Raw genomic sequence first — 24,261 nt, 5'->3', positions numbered from 1 at the left:
AATGTAGTAAATAATTAACATAGTTCATTTAGTAGAAGACAACCACTAACTTTGAACTTCAAGTTAAACTGAGTAAAACTCTGTTACGTACATATATTTGATTCAATTATAGGTTCAGCCTTAAATTAAAAATTTTACTTACAGTAAGTCATATTGCTACACCTTATAGTGGTCATAAGGTGTCTTAGGAGCACAGCTTCTATTGAAATTTGGTGAGATCATACACATACACTGACTCCTTACGGTCCTTGGCAATTCAGAAAGTATGCAATAATCACAATCCTTTCTCTTTTTCTACTCATGTCAAATGCAGAGAGTGGGCTGTATGGCCAATTCTAAACTGAGTCTCAGTTACCTAACATAAATTAACTGGGGTTTGTTTGTCTGTTTGATTGTTTTCTTCTGGGTGAATCTCACTACAGGTGATGGTAATAGCTGAATAGCAAGACTGAACAATTTGAGATCCCTATATAAGGCAAACTATGGCTGAGACACAGCCTTCCTGAATTTGGAATTCAACCCAGCTGCTGTAACATGTGCTTAGTATTTAATAAAACTTAATGTCTTGAACCATGTTATTGTCTTACTGATCACAAAGAGTAGCAAGTTTATGAAGCTGGTAAAAGATATTTCTAGTGTTTTGACAAAATATGATTTGATATTTTGAGGGAAGTGCTTGCCAGTGATTTTAGAGCATCTAAATGCTTGATGTAACCACAAAGAAGCCTGAGCCAGAGTAAAGAATTTGGTCCTGTTGATATAACAGAAAGTCTGGAAAGAGATGTAGTATGTTGCATCATTTCTGCTGGTAATGAGAGAAACTTTAAGAGGAAGGATAGAGAAATAGATGTAATTACAAAACAAAATGGGGGATGAAGCTGTGGTTTCAATAATATTTTGTCCCCACAGAAGGAAAAGGTGTTTTAACTAGATGAGGACAGAGTTCACTAAATGCTAACATTTTCCAGAAAGTCAGCCTAGACCTTTAAGTGTCAGGGTCCATAGCAAGGCAGTAGTATCTTTATCTATAGTTAAGCCTTCAGCTATAATGACAAAGATGCAGTATGTGATGCAGTTCATTATGTCAGTGCATAATGGGAAGCATTTAGGATGCTGCAAGACATTTTTAATAGCTTCAAAACATTTTGATAAAATGTAATCTGGCATTTCTATTATGAGGTCCTCAGAAATGTTCTGTATTCAGGATTGACCATGGAATTCTGCAAAACCATGAGAAATGCTGTACTGTCAGCCTAATGGCTCCTTGGGACACTTCAGATCAGCCTGAAGATGTGCACATGGTTCAGCTTCAGCTGGAGTCCTTGCCTAATATTGTCAGCTGTCACAGAATTTAAGGTAGGTTGGTAATCTTTCATCACGGGTAATGTCTGTATGGGGAATATGTAGACTTTAGTTACAGTTGACATAAATGATATCTGAGAAGTATATGAGCACGCTGATGTGTTGTAAGTTACCACTGGACTTGTCTTTACGATATTGCTACGACCTGAAGGGACTGGAATCTATGCTTTAGCAGGTCATTTGGGATTCATCTGAACTCTGTTGCCTACAGCAGTGTAAGAAAGGATTTGCACACTTTGCAGGAGACTCAGAGGAGACAGGAGGGACAAGCTGTATTTCAACAGTAAATCAATTTCCTTTTGGAACCCACCCCAAACCTATCAGCGCCCAAATATAAGGAAATAGCCTTTTTGTCTTACGGGGATTTATTTATTTTTTTTTTCCTACCAGGCATTTTGAGAATGCTTGGTACTGTGAAAACTTGGAGGAGCATAAGCCGGCATTAATTGTATATTGTTATATTGTGAATTGTATACACTTTCCATGAGGTGGAGAATTAGATTGAAGCATATATATGGCCAGGTGGATAGCAGAAAGAGACTGACCGATAGCACTAAGGCTATCCTGAGCCTTAGATGAAGTATATGTTTGTTATGTGTCATTAGGTCTAGGTTATAACAGTGACCCTTTTCTTTCTTTGAATGACTATATATATATATATGTGGTAGAAGCTCTTAACCTGCATTTTCTTCTGAACATCTTTATGGCTCCTGGATAAAACAGTAAGTCCACTTCCACCTGTAGCAGGCTCTCAAAGAACCTTGAAGTGATCTGGGCAAAGTCTTGGAGAAACCTTACCATTCCGGGAGAAATAGGCAGCAGCAGTATCTAAGGTCATACACTTTAGCTGTATCTGAAATTAATCTGAATCATTATCTACCAAAGGATTAAAATAACAAGATTAAGAGGAAGTGGATTGCATAGAAATAAGGCAGTGTGTTTAGACTGTGTGTGTAATTTGCATATTTTCTAGGATGGCTCCTAGGAGGACTGTTCATAACCAAACTGTGTAAAGAATGCTGCTTGGTAACACATACTGCTTTCTTGCTATTGCATCTGTGAGAACATAACGTAATCTGACTGAATAAAATAAGCAGAATGGTAGCTGTTTCTTTCTCTTTTCAATCATCAAGAAGCAATATCCTCCTTAGGATAGAGATTACTATACTAGACTATCTTTCTTACTCAAGAGATTGTCCAGTCATACTGGCAGGTGGAATGTCAAGAAAAATGAATTCAATTTAAACATCAAATGCAAGTACATGTCTTTCGTATTATTTCTAAATCTAAATGGTCTATTGAACAAAAACTGCTTTTTTTCTCTATCAAATTAACACTGCTTAAATTTTATTATTTTCTTTTCTTTAAACATCTGCTAAATGCAAAGGGTAAGTGTCTTTGTGCTTGTGAGCATGAGAGAATCCAACATTCTAAATAGTTGAAAAATACTCCCTTGAGTTCTGAGTTTTCAGTACCAAAGGCTGGATAAATCCAATTTTACAATCAACTCATTATAATCTGAAAGAATTTCATGTAAGTATTGGAGGAAAATTGCCCCATGAATGTTTCAGTAGAGATAAATAAACTAAATCCTCCAAGATGCAAAAAACCCACAGCCATAATACAGCGAAAGGTGAAAATGTTTTAAGAATCAAGAGCAAATTTAAACAGAAATCTATTTAGTAATTTTTTGGAGGGATGGGATTAAACACAAAAGTACTACAGCTAATTTCATGATTTCATTATGATGTGATAACTGATATATAACTACTATAAACTGAAATAGAATGTTACTACGATAAAAAAATTCTGGTTTTGTAATAGAACTCATGGAGACTGTACTAGGACAGAAGCAGCTTGAATAAAGAAATTCAGACTTGCACTTGCTGAAATTTAGGAAAATCTAGGGTAAAGCAAAAGCAGGGCAGCTGCGGAGGAGGGCCTACAGTAAACACAGATAAAGAAATGCAGACAGCTTGTTTGCTCCTGTCTGGATGAAGCTACAGCTCAAAGTACATTTGAATAGGTAAAACTTTGTGTCAGAAATTCCCATTTCTTGCCCCTTCAGTACTTTCATTTCATGAAATGGTCAGACGTGCTATTCCTCTATGGAATTTGTTCATATATTTTTCTTGGGTTTTTTGTCTTGGTAATTGTCTTGGGGTTTTTTTTTTTTCCCCTTTCTAAATATGACTGTAAGAATAGTAAAATCAATGAGCTGGTCAGTTCAAATGTTAACTCTTTCTACTGATTATTTTTTACTCTGTTTAGTAAAATCATAATATTAAGAAATTATTAAACAAGAACAGTCCTGTGATATTTATTATTGTTCTGGAATATTCCACTTTGAAGACATTTTGTTCAGCCTTTCCAACCCCACAGGAAGACAAAAACATTGCTGAAACAGCTTAGTATATGAATACTTCTAAAGAAACATCCTAGCCCTTCATAAGAACAATTTTTATGTGAAATGAGAGGTCCCCATGTGAAAGTATTTCTCCAAGACTATTGAAAAGGTGTGAGAATTTAAAATATTCCCCTACACTTACAGGGAAAGGAGAAGTCTACTGAGAAAACTTGAAGACATATATGTATGGTATAGCTAATATGGTACACAACAGGAAACATTTCCCCTGCCCATACAAAACCTCATCAAACTTGCCAGCAGGAGATGCTTTTCCACTCCAATGAGGCTGTATGTGGCCCATCAGATCATTTCATTATCAAGATTTTTTTTTTTTTTTTTTTTTTTTAATAAGAGCTGTCTGCATATTTCTCCACTAATTAAGCAATGAGATATCCTTGCTGGTCTCTTGAATATCGCTTAGCTTTTCGGGGCCAGGATACACTAGAAGAAACCTCACTGATGTATTATGACCTGGCAGGGTGATAATTCTTAAAAAAATCCCCACCAAAATAATTCCAACACTAGCTACATGAATGCAGAAGCTATCCTTAAAAAGTAACCTAAAACTATTACAAGTAGCATGGTCAGGAATGCTTCTGGACCTGGAATGTCGGAAAATTCAAGACAAGAAGTCTTAGCCTCATTTGTGGAGTATCACTAGAGAACTTGAGCCTTAAGGAGGCCATCATTTGATTTCAACAACAGTATTTCCACAACATGGAAACTAACATTAAGAAATCCTTGATAATGTTTAAAGTGTTTATTTAGGTGCTAATGTTAAAATGTTTAAAGGCTAATTCTAGAAGAACTTACTGAAAACTAACTTGAGCAACTCTCCCAATAAAGTCAGGGAAATTTTATTTGAAAAAGAAGTTTCGAATTGAATATAATAGTTGTAAGCAACACCAGTTATCATATATAGCACTGAAATCAATTACAATAGCCATGAACTGATCTGTGTCCTGTTAGTGTTATGTGACAGAACAGAACAGGCATAGAAAATAATATTTAACAGATGTATAGCACTAGACAGCCCTTTATTTCAAATACTCTAAATATAATTTCAAATACTAATCTAGCCAATATATGAACTCAAGGATAATGTAGTCTATGTTCATGTGTTAGCTATGAGTATGAGGTGTGTGACTTCATCACTTGCATAAAACTGTTCCAGCTTCTTCAAGGACTGTCTTCTGTCACTCCATTTAAAGCATCTGCCTTTCTAAATACAGATAGTAGTAATCTTGGTCATTTGTTCTGTTTCTGCATCCATCAGGTATTGCAGTCAAGCTTCACTAAAGAGTGTCTGATTTACATGAACATAATTTCTTTATAAATTAAAAAATTAAAAAATTGAAATAAAGCAATTGCTGCAGTAATTTTACAAATGCCATTGGAAAAAATCCCTTAGGGATAGTTCTCATGCACCGACACATATGACTGTGCGTTGCTTCTGCATGGCTGTGCAACAGGAGGAAACTTAATCATGACCACACAATACAAAGCAGAATTAAGGCCAAACTGTATTTTTCAAAATGATCACATGAAGATATGTTACGGCTTATTGATGAGCATCTGCAATTCAGTAGCAAAGAATGTGAAGGTAGCAGTCCGGGGTCCTCCTGAAAGAGCAGCACTGACTTATTTGGTGTTGCTGCTTATGACATTCACAAGTGCATTAAAAGAATTCTGTACACCCAGAGAGATGCTTTAAATTTAGTGTCAAGGGTTATTTTTCCTTCTTGTTTCAGGTGAAGATAAAGGAAATATGTTGCGATCATCACTGTCATTTGTAATGGGAGGCAGAACAGATTTAATATAATCCCACAGGCTGGAAATTCCACCTGTCCTGCCAAGGTTTTTCTATAGTGTGTGGAAAATTGAGTTGAATAGCACTGAATTTCTGTAAACAGGACACTCCCTTTCTTTTGGGGAGGGAATTTTAAGACTTCAGGAACATATATTTTTAGTAAAGCCACCAGAACCTACCTTTTTAATCCTTGTGCTTATTCTGCACATATCAGAGCACCCTGATCTTCCCTAAATCCATCTACGTTTCTCCTTGTCTTTGCATAATATGACTGAGAAAATTTGAAAATTTGCTGCAACCTGCCTTGCCTTTTTTTTTTTTTTTTTTTTTTTTGCAAATGTATTTTTCTGAGATTGCAGAAGCAGAGAAGCAGGCTTTAGCCAGACTAGGCTATATTATAATACCTGGTATTATAATTACTCAAGTTACATCTTTAAAGTCTGTCTTCCTCTATTTTTAAATATGCTAAATAAAAAACAAAGGAATGAAAATCTTATCTTATAATACCAGAACTCAGAAGTCATGAAAGACTGGGAATAAACCTCACATAAAAGCATAAAAATAGAAGGCAAGCTTTGAACCTGTGTGCCTCCCACAATGCAATCAGATGCATCAGCAAAAGCCTCAGAAGGATACATGGGCAGGTGAAAATTAAACTGCAAAACTGTTTTCATGCAAAGCAGAACAAACACATTTGGGGCTTTTGGCCAGTTCTGCTTTTCTGCCAGAGATGGTTCTCTTACTGTAGAGCTGTCAAAAGCCATGTTTGAGAATGGAAGCTGATTTCCCACTTCATAAAATAGCCCTATTGCACTCCAAAATAATGTAAACTCCTTCCTTGGAACCTCATGTAACATCCCTCCCATGGTCTGATGTGGGAAATCCTGAAATCTGTTTTCTAGATCACATCTCCACAGTAGGCAGAGTTGAGGATTATGCTACGCATCTTTTAATCTGCCCAGAATTAGAGCTGTACCATGTTAGCATATTTCCACCACTGACATTTTGTGGTAAATATATATAACTATATAAAATATATATAAAAATATATAAATATAAATAAATTACCACCACAGTTTGTGGTAAATAAACTGAATAGCCTCATCTGCTTGATGGGTATGGAAAGCTAAGTAAACACTTGACTGCTCAAATGAAAAGTGAGTAAAATCTGCTGGTTTCTGTTTGCCCTCAACTAACCTGACGGCCATCAGTGTAGCAGAGTTATTACCATTATTTCATGAATTAAATTCTTTAAGGACTTCTCCATCCTAAGTGTATTTTCTCTACATAATTCAGGGAGTTAAAGAACAGAAGAAATAAATGCTGTGACAAAACGAATGTATTTCAGTCCTCATAAAATTCCATGTTCAGATGACGGTTGCCATATTCTTGTATAGGTCCTTCTGTAGCAACATGGGAAAATAGTGGGTGTACTTGCCTTAACCCCAAATCCTGTTTGCTTAACCAGTATGACAGATCTCAGGATTCATGAGAGTAGGATGAGTCCAAAACTGACCATGATATCATGTTAAAATATTTAATAGCTTTTTTAGGGAGGAGTGGGGAGGGATTTGGGGTTTTGCTTTGCTTTGTTTTTTTGCTTGGTTTTTTTTTGTTTGTTTGTTTTTTGGCTTTTTTTACTCTGAGCTTTCTCTAGCCTTTACTTGGAAACTCTAGATGACTTACGGGACTGGTCTCAGTGGGTGCCACATAGACCACCAAAATTGGTAGTGATCACAGGTGCATCACTATTTTCCTCATCAGGCTGTCATGGTCCTGCTTTGGTCTGCTATCTTCATTCCTGTACAGGTTAGATTTGAAACATGGTCTTGACAATGCAACACCACATTAAGCCACAAATGTTCCTCCACATGTGGAAGCCCCTGAGCCCCTAGTAGTCTGTACTACATTACAGCACATGTATTTGAAGAACAGAATCCCTTGTAGTTTACTCCTTTCTAAACATGTGAGAACAAGTTTTAGATCACTTTTCTGAGACCAACAGGATAAATACTTAAATCTGCCACAGTAATACCAGCAGGTCTTTGTAAAGTAAACCTTTTCAGACACTTTTATTGTATTTTATACTTTCCCTTGGAAGAATTTGGTCATTTTCTTTTGTATAAGCAATTTTGCATGTCTCAACTTTTGACTCATCAAGCACGTGCTGTACTTCTTGGATCAAAATTAAGGCAGTTCCAAAAATGAAAAGTGACAGGTACCCCATAATGCGACATCATGAAAAGATCATAAAATGTAGATGGTAAGCAGATTAGATAGAGTTAAAATGACAGAGTTTGATGACAGAGTTAAAATTATATGTACCACCATTTTTAGATTTCATAATTCAAAAGATCAAATGTCCTTTTCTCTGAAGATGTCTATTTTTAAAAGCTGTGAAGAGCAAATATGAAAAATGGAGGCCCTGAAAGAAGACTCTTTTTTTAGCAAGAGAAGAACAGTATACATAGGACTTCACAAAAATCCTAGAATAAGATTTCATTGTTCTGGTTCAAATAAAAGATAAGAACAACTTCTAAGCATTTTACCAATATTGTACCTATAGAATTCATGTACTTGGAATTATCTTTACTAAATTGATTAGTGTTGGCTTTACTAAGTGATTAGAATCGGCTTTACTAAATTGATGACATGCTACTTTTGAGAGTTAAAATAGTTCACTGGCCTAAGGCTAGATACTTTAATTGCACAAGAAACCTTTAATATTTTACTGGATTGCCAAGGACCAATGGAAAATATTAGACATTTCAAATGATCTTGATAATTTTTCAGTGCTGTCTTATTTCTTCCAAATTTCTGGAAATTATGAATGAACTATTTACTTGCCATTTTAAGGTCCTTCAAAATAAATAACTTTAACACTCATTGCAATTGCAAATTTATTCTCTATATAAAAAAGATTAGGAAAACGAAATGGAAAAAATATGCAAATCCTTTTAATGCCAAATGTTATATTCAGCATAGGGCAGAGTCAGACAGGTAGGTATGTACTGAGCTGTACACCTTAAGTTCCACAAAACACATTTAAATATCTAAAAGACTGATATGAATTCCTGTGACACTTAGCAACCCAGATCCCATTGTTATAAACAACTAAATTTAAATATTTTGGTTTCAGTGTAGACATAGTCTGCATATCCTTGGGTCACTGGAGGAGTTAATTCATTGTAAAATGCATATATCTCAGTTAATTTCTAAGAACAAAAATGCAAACTTAGAAGTGGTTGGTTACTTTGGAGTTCTACTGAAGAATTTTTATTGGTTTCAGGAATAAGAGAAGCCAAATTATAATTCAGTTAAATGTCAAAGTACATCACAAATATTCTCAATAAGAGAGAAAGCAATACAGTGTCAGTTAAGTTCACTCCAACCCAAATGAGGCAGTCAAAATTCTTAAATCACAGCAGTATGTCACTTATAAATTAATACCCTCTTAGTCTATATATGATATCTAAGCATACCTTTTCACTATAAGCATGCCTATTTTTATCCACAGAGAGCCATAGTAATGGCCTTAAAATACTTGATGAACTAGAGCACCTGTGTGTGTGCACATGTCATTTCTGAATGTTTCCACATAGTCTGTTACTCAGGGTAGTACAATTAGGGGCAAAGCTCTTTAACTGACAGGGAAGTCCTGACTCTAATGAGCAAGCTCTTCATCTTAAGTTGATAGTAAATAATCTTGAAGAAAACTGTAACTACATAACATGATAGGGCAAGGAAAAAATGTAAACCACATATGCTGATTTGAAAAAAAACTAATTTCAATATTTAGTATCAGTCCTCAAATCTTTTTTCAAAAAGACCAACATGCATTGACATAAAATATACATGTGGATTCACATGAGGAATTTTATTCCCAACTAAAGGAGAGGTAATGTTATTTCAAAAATAGTAAGCAAAATATTAAGAAATATTACTGCCTAAAATCCCACGGTTAAGCAGTGTTTTCTTGTTCTATGTTAGTATCTATTTGAAACAAGTCATGCTTCATATAATGTATCACTGAACAGATGTGACGTTACCAGAGAGAAAAATTACACCATGCAAGTTACATTTTGTTTTCCAGTTGTGTACTTTTAAAAGTATAAAATCACACAACGTCATTTAAGTTTTGCATCTTAAAAGGCCTGACTATGGATTTTAACCTCTAGTATTTAAATACCAGACCATGGTTGCCTGAAACAAATACCAGCTCATACATATCTCCTCAAAGGATGTATTTTAGAAAGCTCCATAAAAAAAAAAAAAAATCAAAAGAAGATAAAGTATTTTGTCAAATAAGGCACTGTTTCTTTAAGATAATTTAGTTCCCCAGTGTTCTCAAAGTTGCTATAATTATAACTGATATATCCAACTGGCACTGTCTGTCTAAGAACATAAGATATTTAAATCTTTAAGCAGAAGAAGTTCCCCTCAATGTTAGAGATATATATTCAGGAAAGACCTCTTTTTATATACTGATTGTCATTAAATATTTTGTTTTTCACCTGCATATATGTTTTGGGGCACTATGCAGTAACTTTTGATCCTGAAATACATTTTCTTTATGAACATTTTTAACCAGTCCTAGGGCTTGAATGGCAGAATTGTTTTTGTACATTCTTTATTAAAATATAAATTCAGTTACAGATTATTGAAGTAACATTGTATTGTGTTTATATGGTTCATTTATGCTTTTCATCTTGCTGTTTTGCAGACCCCTTATTAAGCAGATCAACTTGTTAGCCACAATTTTGCTAAGAAATCAGTAACTTTTCTTTGTATTGTCTCAGCTGTCTCACAACATACAAATAAAACACCGCGAACACACTAGGATGCACTTACCTTTTCTACCATTCAGTGCTAATCAATCAATCAACAGCATTTACAGAACTGGTATTCTCTTTAGAAGGAAAAATATTCTTTACAGATCCTCTCCTAGCAATTTTTTTGTCAATTTTTAAGACAAAGTTCCCAGTCCCCTGAAATATACTGTTTAGTGGAGACCAGCTCCACTGAAGCGTGCACCTCTCCCTTTCTGGAGCAAGTAGATTGGGACAGCTGATTTTATTTTATCCCCACATGTATAGGATGGAGCTTGGCGGCTATTTTTAGGGTCTTAGGCCTGTATAGTCTTTGCCAGAGTCAGCTCCTTGTTCTGGAAGCCTATCTGTAAAGGCCATCTTACAGTGTCCTTTTGTTTTATATATATGCATGACACAAACACATGCTCAGTCAATCAAATTTTTTCTTACCTATATTGTCTCACTTTTGATTATTATTTTCTTTTATTAAGGCAGCAGCTGGCAACAGAAGTAAAACATACAGATCAAAAATGTCTCCATTTTCTTTTGAAGTGCCCACTGTTTAGAAGTAAAATTATGAAATGCAGCAATAAAGGAGACTCTCCAAAATGGTATCTGTTCACTTGTCATGGAGCAGAATGCCAGCTAAGTTGTATCTCACCAAAGAGGGAAGGAGTCTACAGCACACCTAGCCTTTCTGCCTATTCACTGTAAGACTAATTAGCTGTCATAGGTGTTCAAAGTCACATTATGCCTGTAGATACGCAAGCAATTAGTTTTCAGTAAAAATGAGCAGACACGCATAGAGAAGTGGCCTTCAGTGTAAACCTAGTCAGCTTCTTAATATTTTCACCTGATCCTACTCATAATTTGTATAAGAATATTCTGTTTCATTATGCTTATCACATGCAGGACAACTGTATATTGCAAGCAACAATGATCAGTGAAAGAATTGCTACAGTTTAAAAAAGAAAACTCAAATAGGAGCAGTAAGAATCAGTGCAAGTCAGCTAGAAGGAAACACCAAAAGATTTCTAGAGTCAGAAGAGAGATAAAATTGTTCTCCTTCAAGTAAAAACTCTGTATGTTATACAAGATCTATCCAGAGCAGTGGAAAGATTAAAAAAAAATACTTATGGAACAGAGAAGGATAGTCCACTATAGCCCAACCATGTCAGTTAGTTCATCTTTAAAGACACACGGAATAGTGTAATGCTGACTACTACCAGCCAGGTATTTGTTAGCCATTGTTTTAATTTTCAGAGACTGTTTATGAGTTAAAAAGCTTTCTTGGTATTGTTCTGATTCAACAGGGATTCTTGCATTCTGACTAATTACAAGCATGTGACTACCTCCATTAAGCACAATGGGAATACTCATGTGCTTAAAGCAAGACGTGTGATTAAATTCCTTGCTGAATTGGGGCCAATGAATTTAATGGACTGTTTTAAAAAAACATTTTAATAGATACATATGATTAGCCACCTGGGGAGAAAAGGTAATAAAAACTATTCTCTTGTTAACTTTAAAACAGGAAAAACGCTTTCTGTGTAAAAGCTAGTTGTTTTATAATGTGAAGCTCTGTGATGTTATGACAGACTAAATGCTCTAAGCTATTGATCATTCGTTTTTTTTCCTAAGACAACTGAAAGTGTGGTATTTTCTGATTCTTTCTTTCAGGGATAAATGTGTGCTTGTGATGAAATATTTCGTAACAAGGGCCTTACGTTCGCTAAGGTGAGGTATGCCAAGAAAAGGCCGTAAACTCTGTGAGTTTTCTTTTGTCGTGTGGGACTCATATGAGAGTATCTATTTCAGAGAATGTAATTGTTTTATTAATAATAACTTGTATCAATTATATAAAGCGTGACAAGTCTTCCACACACAATAGGACTGGAGAATTCTGGTTTTCTGCTATTTTGCCAATGATCTAACTAAAGTAACTAACCCTTATGGGCTTCCTTGTGTTTTTGTGATAGGTTAAACAGCAGTACCACCATTGTCTTCGTTGTTCTTCAGTGGAGACAATAGAAGTTGTTGGTACTCAGCCATAGAGTTTGCTGTTATTTGATACCTCTTGTAGGTAAAAATGTTTTTGGCATAATTGCAGCATTTAGCAAAAAGTTCCATAATATTTTAGTGGTTTTAGGATTTTGCTTTGTTGGAAAGTTAAAGCATTGAATATATCATCATTGCTATGGAAAGTTTAAAACTCGTGGTGATGGAAGAAGTGATCTATGGCTCAGCATTAATCTTATGTTTTTCATGTCCTGAATATTTATTCTAGTGCATAGGTGTACGTTTCACTGTCTCACTTCAGCCACTGGAAGAGTTTTCACCAATGCTTTCAAGTACTCAAATGAGTCTACAGGGAATTTACTTCTCATATGACTGTCTGAATGCAAAATGGGTTATTATGGTTCTCACAGGAGCTTAGAAAGACATTATCCCCTATGGGTCTGTCACATTTTTAGAAAAAGCTTCATATGTAGAGCCATGAATTGTTGACGGTGCATTTTTATGTAGTTCATATTCTTTGTTATTTCCTGGTGGACCAAAAAAAAGCTGCTGAAACATACTTTGCCCAATTTAGAATCAGAGACAAGAAGGTATGGGATAGAGGATTTATTTCTCTCGTTAGGAAGGACAAAGAGGGTCTTCAAACTAAGCGAGTGTAGAAGGACAGGAAAAAAAAAAAAACCCTACGGTCCTTAAAGCCATGATTTTTAAAAGATATTGAAAAACTGGAGAGGATAAAGAGAAGAGCCACAAAAAATATTCCAAGCTGGAGAAATGCAATAAAATGACAGCTTTCTGTATCTAGTTTATGGAAAAGAAGGGTAAAGGGTGATATGATCAAAATGTATAACCGTCCTTACAAGAAGATATGAGCAATTGTTCAAGAGCTCTTTAATTTATTAGAAATATAAGAAAAAAATGAGAACTAATGGCTGAAAGTTAAACCTGAGAAAAGATCAGGTATTTGGTTTGAACAGTGAGCATGATAAACTTGTATAACTACTGAACACTTGCAACCAGCACCCTGTTCCTTTCCAAGAAGATATGTTTGTATAGTGGCCAAACAACGAAATGTCGCCTTCTGCAACTGTGATCAACCATTGCTGCCTTCATTGCACCAGGGGGCCACAGAAATGGACAGACCCACAACAGAGAGGTGGAGCTGCTATCACCACCACGGGATGTGAAAAATATGTTTGAAAATCTCCAGTCTCTTTGAGCTGGTGGATTTTACTCAGTTAGGTAACAATGGCTTGAAAATGAGCTAGAAACGAGAGAGAATTAGGTTATAGGAATAAGCAAAAACCCAGTTCTGTAAAGCAATGCAGTTGACATGCAGAGAAAGAGCAAACACTGCCGTCAAAATTCTGCCTTAGATAAGTATTCAGATTAAAGATGCTTATCTGAACTGAACATACAAACAGAATTTTACTAAGAATAAAAATAAAACTACCATCTTTCCAAAGAAACTTAACAGTTACTGCAGAATTTGCAAATGTTACTGCTTTGCAGATAAGTCCTGCTTTTCATGTATACCCATAGAATACTGCGTAAGTTACTCTTTGTAAATTTTAGCATACACAAAATGGCAAAAATTAGTAAATGTATTTATTTTTACATTAGAGAAGCTCTATTCATCTGCTCATCTTTCTGTTTTTGTTAGACTGAAGGTAGAGAAAGATATGTAGAAAAGAAGGAAAAATATAAATGGCTGTAAAGATGCGAAAGGAAGCAGTCCAAAGCTTGTCTAAATGTTTTTAAGGGAGGTTCTGAAAAAGCTGGCTGAAGCACTGGGTGGCCAGAGACAGGCGAACAAAAGAAGTGCTAATGATAAATTTGTCAATTTTGGCAGGATAAAATTACTGCAGAAAAGAAAGTTATACATCTTGTGCAAATAAATGCCAGAAAAGATTAATTCAGAACTAATTCTGAGTTTACTTATGGATAGGTCAGCGAATTGGTACTATGCACGGACATACCATTTCTCTAGATGTTTCAGATTAAATATAAATCTCTGCTCTGGATTACTAACAAAACACTCCAAATATTCTGCCAGATTCTCCCTTATTTGCAGCCACATAAATCAAGAATAACTCCATTGAAGTTGATGGAGTTGTAAGATGAGCAAATTACAGACAGAGGGTAAGGCCCATTAGCTGCAAAGGCCTGTAAGTCTTTACATTCATCAGCCTGTGTTAATTCACAGGAATATCACACCAGACAAATCTACCACATGAAAAATAACATTTTTATTAAAGAGTGAAACTAAGCTTATCGTATCTTCTATTCCAGTACATCAAACAATTTTGCTTGTCATCTTTACATTACTTGCAAGGTTGTGAGTTTGTTATTCCATTTTATTATCCTTGTGCAAAAGCAATCCCCTTCAACTCAGGATTCAGCCCATTGGTTAACAATTAAACAAGTTTATTTCAAGTAATTAATTGTTCCCAGTAACATTTAAGTTGTCTGAATCAGTGTTTAGTGTAAGTCATTTGAAATGCAAATAACTTTCTATAAAGCCCTGCAGCCCTAGAGACCAACATAGACTAGCTGTAAATGACTTTAGTGAAGATTTTCTTTTATAAGCTGTAGTGGGACAGATTTTCAAACAGGGCAGTGGACAAAATAGGTATGCAATAGTGTATGCCTCATTTGATCAAATGAGCAAAATGGTTACTGTAAGCACCGCATCAGAAAAAGAACTTATGTTAGTATGGGCTTTGTAAAGCTTCAGCAACAAGCTGCAATTTAAATAAATCAACTGGGGTTCAGATTCTTATGTCATTTTGTCATGTTCAGTCTTTGCCTAGTTTGTAGGCCCTGGATATGTATGCACTGCATCATGTCTATTGCTGTCATACTGACTAATTTAGCTGATACAATTTCAGCTTGACACTCCTATTCACTAAAAACAATGTTGTTACTGCATTAGAAGAAAGAGAAATCAAATTAACTTACACTTCAAATTCCTCAGAGAAAACCCTACTGTTTACAGTAACTTTCTCTTATAAATTGTTTTCTAATAAAACAATCGTAAAACATGTCATTCTCAATATTACCCTTTTTTTGGTGATAGAACCTGACTTAAGCCCATCAGGTTTTTCCACTTCATAGTAGGCACTCAGAAAAATCTTGTTGCAGACTATGCAGATAACAATTCAGGCTGATACGTAGCCTAAAGCTGCAGTACTCCCTGAACTAAATACTGTTTATTTTAGTTACAAATACATTTTATGCTACATGATCAGGTCTATGTTAAATAGCTCAGTAAATAAAAGTTGATAATGACAGCACCTTTAGAAAAGTAGCAGTAGTTAATTGAAGTTATGTGCAGTTTAGGAGAGTTTTAACCCTAAGAGTTCCTCAGTCACATCAGTCCTGTTGTGACAAGGTCCCTTTGAATAGGGATGTGTTTCTTCCTCAGATAAAGACCTAAATATCATTAGCGGAGCTCTGTCATCTCAAAGCTGTATTGTTTTAAGTTTTTGTTGAGGCTACAACTCACTGACTCTGGAAATAAAGGCATGGTTTCGCAACGCCAGGGTTTCAGCAGCAGTGGTAACTTCAGGATTATCCATTTGTGGTTGCTCACTCTCCCTCCTGGGCTGCAAAACCCGTCCTCTCAACTGTGCTGGCACAGCCGTCTAAAGACCCACACTACAGATTGAAACAGTGGCCTTGAGTGAACTGATTTGAGTTGAAAATAGGCCTTTTTTCTTTTTTGGTTAGTTGGCTTGTTTTTTCCCGATCCGGATCAGTTCACAGATCTGGCTCACAATATGCCCTGGCAGACTGCTATGGCAGCACAAATGAGAGGCAGCATCATTCAGTGCTGTGACAGGCTCAAGTGTGAGAGAAGGAAAGAAGAGAAAGAGAAACTTTTTAAGCCAATACTACCAAAGCTACGAAGCCTCTATACCCTAAGTCTTGTGTAGAAAGTGGCTTCCAGCTTACTGAGAGTGGCCTTTTTTGCTCTGGCCTCTTTCTCACTGGATCTTAGCATACAGTTGGATTCTAAAAACTGGAAAGTCTTAAAAATGTTCTTCCTCTTATTTGCTTCATAATCTCATCTGCTGCCTTTACTGACAAAAAGCTTTTCAGTTTTGTCAGACCCACAGAGCTGGCTTATTTTTCTGAATATAGTCATCAACCAAAACTTACTTACACAGATTTCCTGTTAGTTAGTTACATGTGTGTGAATAAAATAAAGTTACTGTGGTAAAAAAAAGACCAGTGGAACAGACAGTAATGTCCAAAAGAGGGCATAATCTTGAGTATCAATAAAGCTGAGGTTGGAGGCCTAATATTCAAAGAAAATAGCTAGTTAAAAAGAAGAGGGCAAAATTTTTTTGTAGGTTGTTGGAAGTAAATAAACATAGCACTTCAGATGCTGTATGTACAGAGTTATTTTTTCAAACTAGACCTATCTTTAGAGTAGTGGTTTTAAGTGATAAATGATTCAGTACTGACAACCAGAGAAACTGTCACTCCTCCTTTAAAAGGCAGGGATATTTGACTGACATAGTAATTTATATACAAAGCAGGTAATGACGGTATTAGCTATGAAGCTCACTGAAATTTACTCTTCCCTTTGATCTGTTAGATTTCAGAATTGCTAAACATGCACTCTGAACATTTTCTGATCAAAAAAAGAGTGGAGTCAGTAATAGGTTGATACTACATATACGGATTATTAATTTCCTTGGGAGAGCGAACAAGTCTTTTTATGCTATTACATGGGTACTCTATTGTTTTACATACCTAGGGTGAAGTGAAGTCCTAGATGCCCTGAAGTCAATGAGAGATTTGCTATGAGCAGCAGTTGGCCCAGAATTTTGTCCCTTGACTTTAGAATGAATATTTTCCTCTTGTAATTTCTAAATTTCTAGAAGTACCTAGATGTAGGATAGCAGTGGCAGGATCAAAGAAAAATACAGGTCTGTAGTAAGGACTCAATGGTTGAAAGGATTGGGTTTTTTTGAAACACTTTTCTTAGGTACAGCATGACAATAAAACTAAGAAACTGAACAAATGGTTTCTTGTGATTCACTAAAACTGAAACTTTTGATGGGAAATAATTGTTTTTATCTTATAAGAATTGAACTCTACATTCTTGAAATGTAGCTGAACAATGCAAGTATTCACTTATGATTAGACATATGATTTAAATATTCAGTTCAGTCCAAGATATTAGAAAAACAGTATTCTTTGAGGTTGTGTTTCATCTTCTTTAATATTATCTCATGATGTAATTTTACTTAAATTCTGCATTACAATGTAACTGAAGTCAAACTAGCTAACTAAGAGGTAACCATTACAAATGCATAGGAGTCTCTTATGGTATTACAAGATGTAGATTTATGACTTGCCTTGTGATAAACATAATGAGTAGCCCTTTCACGCATATTTCTCAGAATAGTAAACTTCTCTCAGCCTGAAATTCCAAGCAGTCTCCAAATGCAGTTTGGGAGTCTGCTCTGACTCAGTGACTATAACAGTAAGTTGATGTGCGTCTGGGACTAGGTTCAAACAAGTATCATATTTTCTTTCCTCATGTTGCTTCATTTCACAAAGATGAAACTTTTATTCAAGTCATAAAATATGTATAGTATGTGTCTTAAGGAAAGTTGACTAAAATTGATCTTATCGCTGGAGATTTCATTGAGGTGGAAGAAATAGACCCAGCCTGGTTAATTTGGGTCACTTCATTCTTTGGTCTCTGCAGTATTAATGATATAATGTTCATGTTTGACTGTTCTTCCATTCTTGAGTTGATGCTGATTGTTTGTTTAAAAACTGCGTTTAACTACGGTGTTAACAGTCTCCATTAATGAGTGCAAGTCAGAATGAGACACTAATAGATCACTAATTCTGTTATATGTGTGAGTGTGGATTATTATCCCTATTTTACTGAAGAAGAAGCTGAAGAAGTTGAGAGATTTGATTAAGATTATATAGCAAGTCACTGAAATCTCCACAGAAGGAAAGAAATTGTTAAAAATGTAATAGAGCACTTGCTAGTCAAAACAACATAGCCACATTTATCAAACTATTTTTTCCTGTGACCGGTCTTTCAAGGAAACTCTATCATCCACCTACTATTCTCTGCTTGAAGCTGCAAATATCTGCTCCAAGGTTGTAAGCAGAGGGGGAATCTATTTTCTACCTCTTTGAGTATCTCTTTCACCACTCCACAATGTGGGAAAGGCTTCAGTAGAGGGGAAGGATGTGGCTGTTCTGTAGGTCTGTCAATATAACAGGCAGTCTCGGTCCAAACCCCACCCCCCGTCTTTGTGCGCTCAATGGTCTTTCTGGTGTGAAAGATGTAAGAAAGGGGGGAAAAAAGGTGTTATCACAACTTACAACCTACTTAACAATTTTAGCTTCCTTCTTCGATGTAGCAGGGACACTAATTTTTTTTATGCTGACATTTAAGGTGTTTTGTTTTCTGTAATGATAGCAGTTTGAGGTGACACTGACTGAAATGCTACAGCATTTATAAATAGACACCATCAGAAAAAGAGCTTGCTTCCAGATGGTTAATTATCAAAAGAAATATAAACTGTAAAAAAGATTGGCTGAATTCATCCCTGATTTACATCAGCTTTTAGTGTTGGTTCTAGTGTCCTCCTTGGGTTGAAGAAAATTCTCAGAAAGGAAATGGTATTAGTGGAAAATGTAACCGCTTACTCACCAAACAGTAAACTAGTTGAAGTAATAGTCAAGATAGACAATAGTCTGATCCTAGCTGAGAGGCGCAGCTTAGAAGCATTTTTTTCAACTGTTTAAAATAATGCATGCACCCAAAATGTACAAATTCCTAATTCTACACATAGTGTACCTCATTTGAAAAAAGACTATAATTACAGGAGTATTTCTGTTCTCATGTAATCCTTTGGAAATAAACACCTGTCCATTAAAAAAGTACTGACTACAAATTGCTATATATAAAGTCTGAAAAATAGATTTCCTGTAGAGGTTCCAAAGAAAAAAAGCATGGTAGATATATGCAGTATTTGGAGTCTGTCTTTCTGTGGAAATTAAAAACAACATAATCTGATTGATCTAAATCTTTACAGTCTTCATCACCTTCCCAGTTCATGCAGTTCTTGCAAACTTGCTTGGTTCTGGAGGTTAAGAACAGCAAAAGGGCATGCTGTTCATGCAATGAATCATTCGCTGTGGCCTGAGAAAGATTTCTTTTTTCTTTCACTTTTTAGCCTGTCTACCTACCTACCTATTGACAGGTTCTTCCATTGCTCAAAGCTTGACTTAGTATCATGGCAAGAATATAAGTCATAAGTATCACATACTTTATTTTACACCAGCTTTCCATATATTACAGACCTGACTTTCTTGTATTCTGTCTCTGAAATGTACGACCATCTATTTGAGTTTCTAATTGTCCACAATCCACTCCTGAGAAACAGAGCTCAACAAACACAGCAGTGAAACATCAGTGATACCTTTGCATAGTTACTGTTACCCATAATGAACTTTTGCAATAGCAACTTTCAGTTTTTAAAATAGGCTACAAAATCATTCAATGTTGTATAAATATGTAATGCTTATGATACTAAAAGAACTAACAGAAATGATACAATTTTCTGACAATCAGCACTGTATATCCAATCCAGAAGTTAAAGAAATACTGCTGTTCTATGAGAAATGAGATTTAGGTATTGGGCTGTGAAGGTGTAAGTGAAAATAGTATTTCGTCGCTTGGCATCCTACTGAACTGACTCCTTCACTACTGAATATTTCTCTTTTTAAGTTCTGTTTAGAGATGACTCGTTATCTTTACTGTCAATATGATGATGTGTGCAATTTACACATAAAGATCCAAAACTAAACTTTACATTATTATTATTTTAAAAACACATTGCCAAATCCAAACAGTTTCCACCAAAATAAAAAATCAAGTTATTGCCTTTTCATGAATGAGGAATGATGTCTGTATTTTTACTTATTATATTTATTTTTATGTCTGTATTTATGACAGGAGTAAACTTTAAAGTATCGTGCTATTAAGATTTTAATAACATTTTACAACATTAAGAAATTATAATTATGTAGAACATCATATTCTCAAAACATACGATACCATTCTGTCATATTTTATCAAAAATTAATAAACAGTCTTAGGACAATTGTCCAAAAAAAGAAAAAGATGGAAAGCTGTTTTTGCATGAATAAGCGTACCACATTCTTTCACTGAGGGCGATGCTGATTATGTAACTGTGGTTCTCCAGCGTCACTTTGATGATCAAGCGCATTGTTTAGTTTGTGTGTGAAGAAATTAATTCATTGTTTTATTTGACATTATCAGCATAGATTTGAGAGAATAACAGAAGAAAAGGGGGGGGGAGAGGATAAACAGATAGTCATGCGGCGAGCTGTTTTTGCAGTAATGCCAGTGATCTCCTCTTGCACACATTACTTTATAATTACATTTACATAATTAGAGATTTCATGTACATTCACATATTAGTGTATCATATACTGTTATATAAAAAAAACCAAACCCAAGTATTGTATCATCAATGCTGTTTCTCTGTTAAAACAAAACAAAACATATATAGGTACACTCTTTGATACCTTAGACTATGAAAGCAAGAAATCAGATCAAATTGTAATGCTAACCTTCAGAGTTGTTGTTCTGGCCGTTTGCTGATGACATCTTGTCAAAGACTCTTTTCCCACTTTTCACGTGCGACTCTTTCAGGGAAATGCTGGAGTGGCTCCCAGGCTGATTCTTAAACGTTGGTGAATGTGAACTTCTCTCAGTTTCTACTTCCTATTAGAAGACGTTAAGGGGATGTGTGTTAAAAGCTATCGGTAGGAAACAGATGTGTTTTTCTGGGGGAGGAGGGTTTGTAAAGAGGCATGGGATTAGAAGGGGGGTGCTATTATGAAAGTGATGTTCTTCAGCATGCTATAGAATAAATTCCTGTATCAACAGACAGTGATGCCTGGCAGTACCTTGCAGTTTTCATTTGCCATTTCTTTCATGTCTTTTTTGCCACAAGAGATACGTGGTGGTGGTAAGAATCGCAGCAGAAAGACACCAGCTGTTCATTTAAAAACTATTTGTACACAGAAAGTTGACAGAGGGAATTTTATTAATTTCATTAGTTAGCATATAAAAACAGGTGAAAACATTAAATGATGGGTTGGAGACCAGATGTACATGGGCATTTGTGATTCAGAAATTTGTTTTTGAACTCTATGATATATTAGCTGAATTTGGTTTATCATAATAGAAGATCAGTGTTCCATACAGATAATTTACACAATGTCATTAGTACCGCCTCAGCACACTGTGGCCTCAGCCCTTTCAAACAAAATGAGTAAATTATTTCCCAGCAGAACTTCACTGTGTCTAAGTTGGTGCTTTTCTTCCCTCCATATGATATAGCACGTAGTATGGAACAGCACAAGGCGTTGGCCACAAAGGTGGTAAAATCCTGACTGAAGCTCTTGTATTAAGTAAGCAACTGAAACAGCTGTGGTGGTAAAAATGAACTTTATATTGCAAGGGAATAAGATGAAAGGTCCCCTTTATGCTGTGCTAGCCCACATATAAAGAGAATACTTTTTCTGGACTACTGTAGGTAGAGATGCAACCAATAAGTCACTTGCATTTACAGCATTTTAAACGTGCTGTGACTAAAGTTGTGTAAAAATGGAATCTAACAGATCGTTGCTTTTCAAACATATTTATAGTGTTTAAGATTTTTCATAGATTTTCATTTTCATATATGTCATCTTGAAACTTGCAGTGCAATGAAAAATTACTTAATCTGAGTTCTAATCTAAAATAAACATGTTGTTTATTTTTATTATTTTGTTTATTATTTTGTTACCTTCTGCCTTTTATAGTAATAGCGTATCGTCTTAAAGAATTTTAAGGCCATAATTCCCAAAATGACAGGGTGAAGCACAAAAAGTGACACATAAGTAATTGAGTATTTTTAAACACCTAAACATATGAAAAAGATTTTCTTCTAAAAAAGCAGTTAATCCATCATATGAATTTTTCTATTATTCCAATTGTAAAAACTATTCCCATAAACAGATGAATAGCAATGAAGCAGAAATTGTCGAGACCAGCCTCTAGTATGCTTCTGTTCCGAGCAGACATCACAATCTTGAAGCACTGTTTTCACTCATAGTCTGTAGGACCCTAATAAACTCTAGTTATAGCTCTAGAATTGCTTTTGTGGCCTTGTCAAGTCAGATTTGATCTACTGGTAGAACTCACTGTCCTGACTCAGTTACATTAGCACAATTTTATGTTATTCCAAAAGTGTAAAGCACCTGAAAATGGGCATACATTGCATTTTATGTGCACTGTAGAATTTCTTCCACAGCCGCACTGATCTGTATGCAAGACTTTCAAAAGGGCTTAGTCATTGGTCAGCGAGATTTAAAAATATGCTTTCTTGACAAAGTACCAGCTTCCAGTTTTTAATCAATTATAAGGATCTATCTTCTGCTAAAAGTACCTAAAGAGCTCCTCAAGGCTCAGCCCTAAACTTTGTATTAAATATGAACCTGTGGCTTTAGAAGAATGGTAAGGTCTCATGTCTGTGGTGAGCAGAGGTCCCCAAGTACACATGTAAGTTCCTCTAAACTCATTTTTTTCCAGTTAATGAGATATCAGTCAAGTCCTGAGGAGCACTAGAAGGAAGATGAGGAAGATGTGGCCCTCAGGATCTCTGTATGAAGCCACGGTGAGTATCAGTCTTTCAAGACTTTATTTAAAGTTCATTTTTGTTAGCTAAAACCAGTTCAACAGTCTGGTAGTGAGATGCTGTTAGGAAGTTAGAAATCTGAACTGCTGAATGTATCTGGGAGGGGGAGACTCAATAAAATAAAACACATTAAGAAAATTTATATTTATTTGGATGCCATTTTTAAGTAGCAGATTCATTATAATGCATCCTATTTTATACCGTACTGAATTTAGTTTCAATCTAGTCTGGGAATAGTGTTTAGTAAGCTAAAGCAGCACAAATGTATTATCATTTGTACACTGCTGAATAATTCTGTAAAAGTAGTCTGCTGAAGTAATTACGTACAAGTTTATGCACTACATTAATTAAGGGAATTTTGCATTATTGTGGTAGATTATATTATCAAATTATATTGCAGTTACCTGTTATAATTTTGGCACATTTAATTATATACATGAAGATATATATGTCTGTTTTTCAAAGAAAAGTTGTTAAATTATAATGATGTATTAGAAATAAATAAGCAAGACTTTCTTCTCTCTTGTGTCTAAATAACAGCCAATCAGGTATTTGAAACATACCGAGAAAAAGACTGAAGAAACAGCTGCCTGATTTTTATAAATTGCTAAATTACATGAGAACTCTGCTTTCTCTAGTCTTGTAGATGAGCAGCATACACCAGAGAAAAGTGGAAAATTAGGAAATAAGTTATCTCTTGGGATAGTTTCTTCATAACGTCAATAAGCCCTTGCTGATTAAGAGCAACCATAATTATTTCAGTGTGTTTTTATCCGGTCTTAAGTATGACATTTTATTATATATAAACTCATCAAATGCTTTATTGCATTCTACATTCTCCTCTTTGAAATGATATCTCTTGGTACTGAGCTCTACAGGTCAGTTGTGTTCTTTAAAAATTACCTCATTTTATCTACATTAAATGTGCTATATTTTTCATTTCCGTTTTTGCCCCCTAGTCTTCTAGTATAAGAAAAGGATAAAGAGATCTCTAAAGAATTCTGCACAGAGCAGTCCCAGCCCCCCTCATACTCAAAATCGACTTCATGTTCCCATCTGAAATCCACAGTATTCCAGGTGGTCAGGATGTAA

At 35.3% G+C, this 24,261-nt stretch overlaps 1 protein-coding gene across 1 annotated transcript in view; it reads right to left on the bottom strand.

The window, feature by feature from the left end:
- Positions 1-24,261, bottom strand: part of XIRP2 (xin actin binding repeat containing 2) — a 100,532-nt gene that overhangs the window by 32,535 nt on the left and 43,736 nt on the right. The window contains exon 2 of the mRNA XM_064515501.1: positions 21,056-21,209. Within this exon, the coding sequence (XP_064371571.1) occupies positions 21,056-21,209 (154 nt within the window). The remainder of the gene's footprint in view (positions 1-21,055; positions 21,210-24,261) is intronic.

Source organism: Dromaius novaehollandiae, chromosome 7, assembly GCF_036370855.1.
Source record: "Dromaius novaehollandiae isolate bDroNov1 chromosome 7, bDroNov1.hap1, whole genome shotgun sequence".
In the NCBI taxonomy this organism is placed as follows: Eukaryota; Metazoa; Chordata; class Aves; order Casuariiformes; family Dromaiidae; genus Dromaius; species Dromaius novaehollandiae.
The sequence above is the reverse complement of the archived record's forward strand: the minus strand, read 5'-3'. Positions and strand labels throughout refer to the sequence as shown.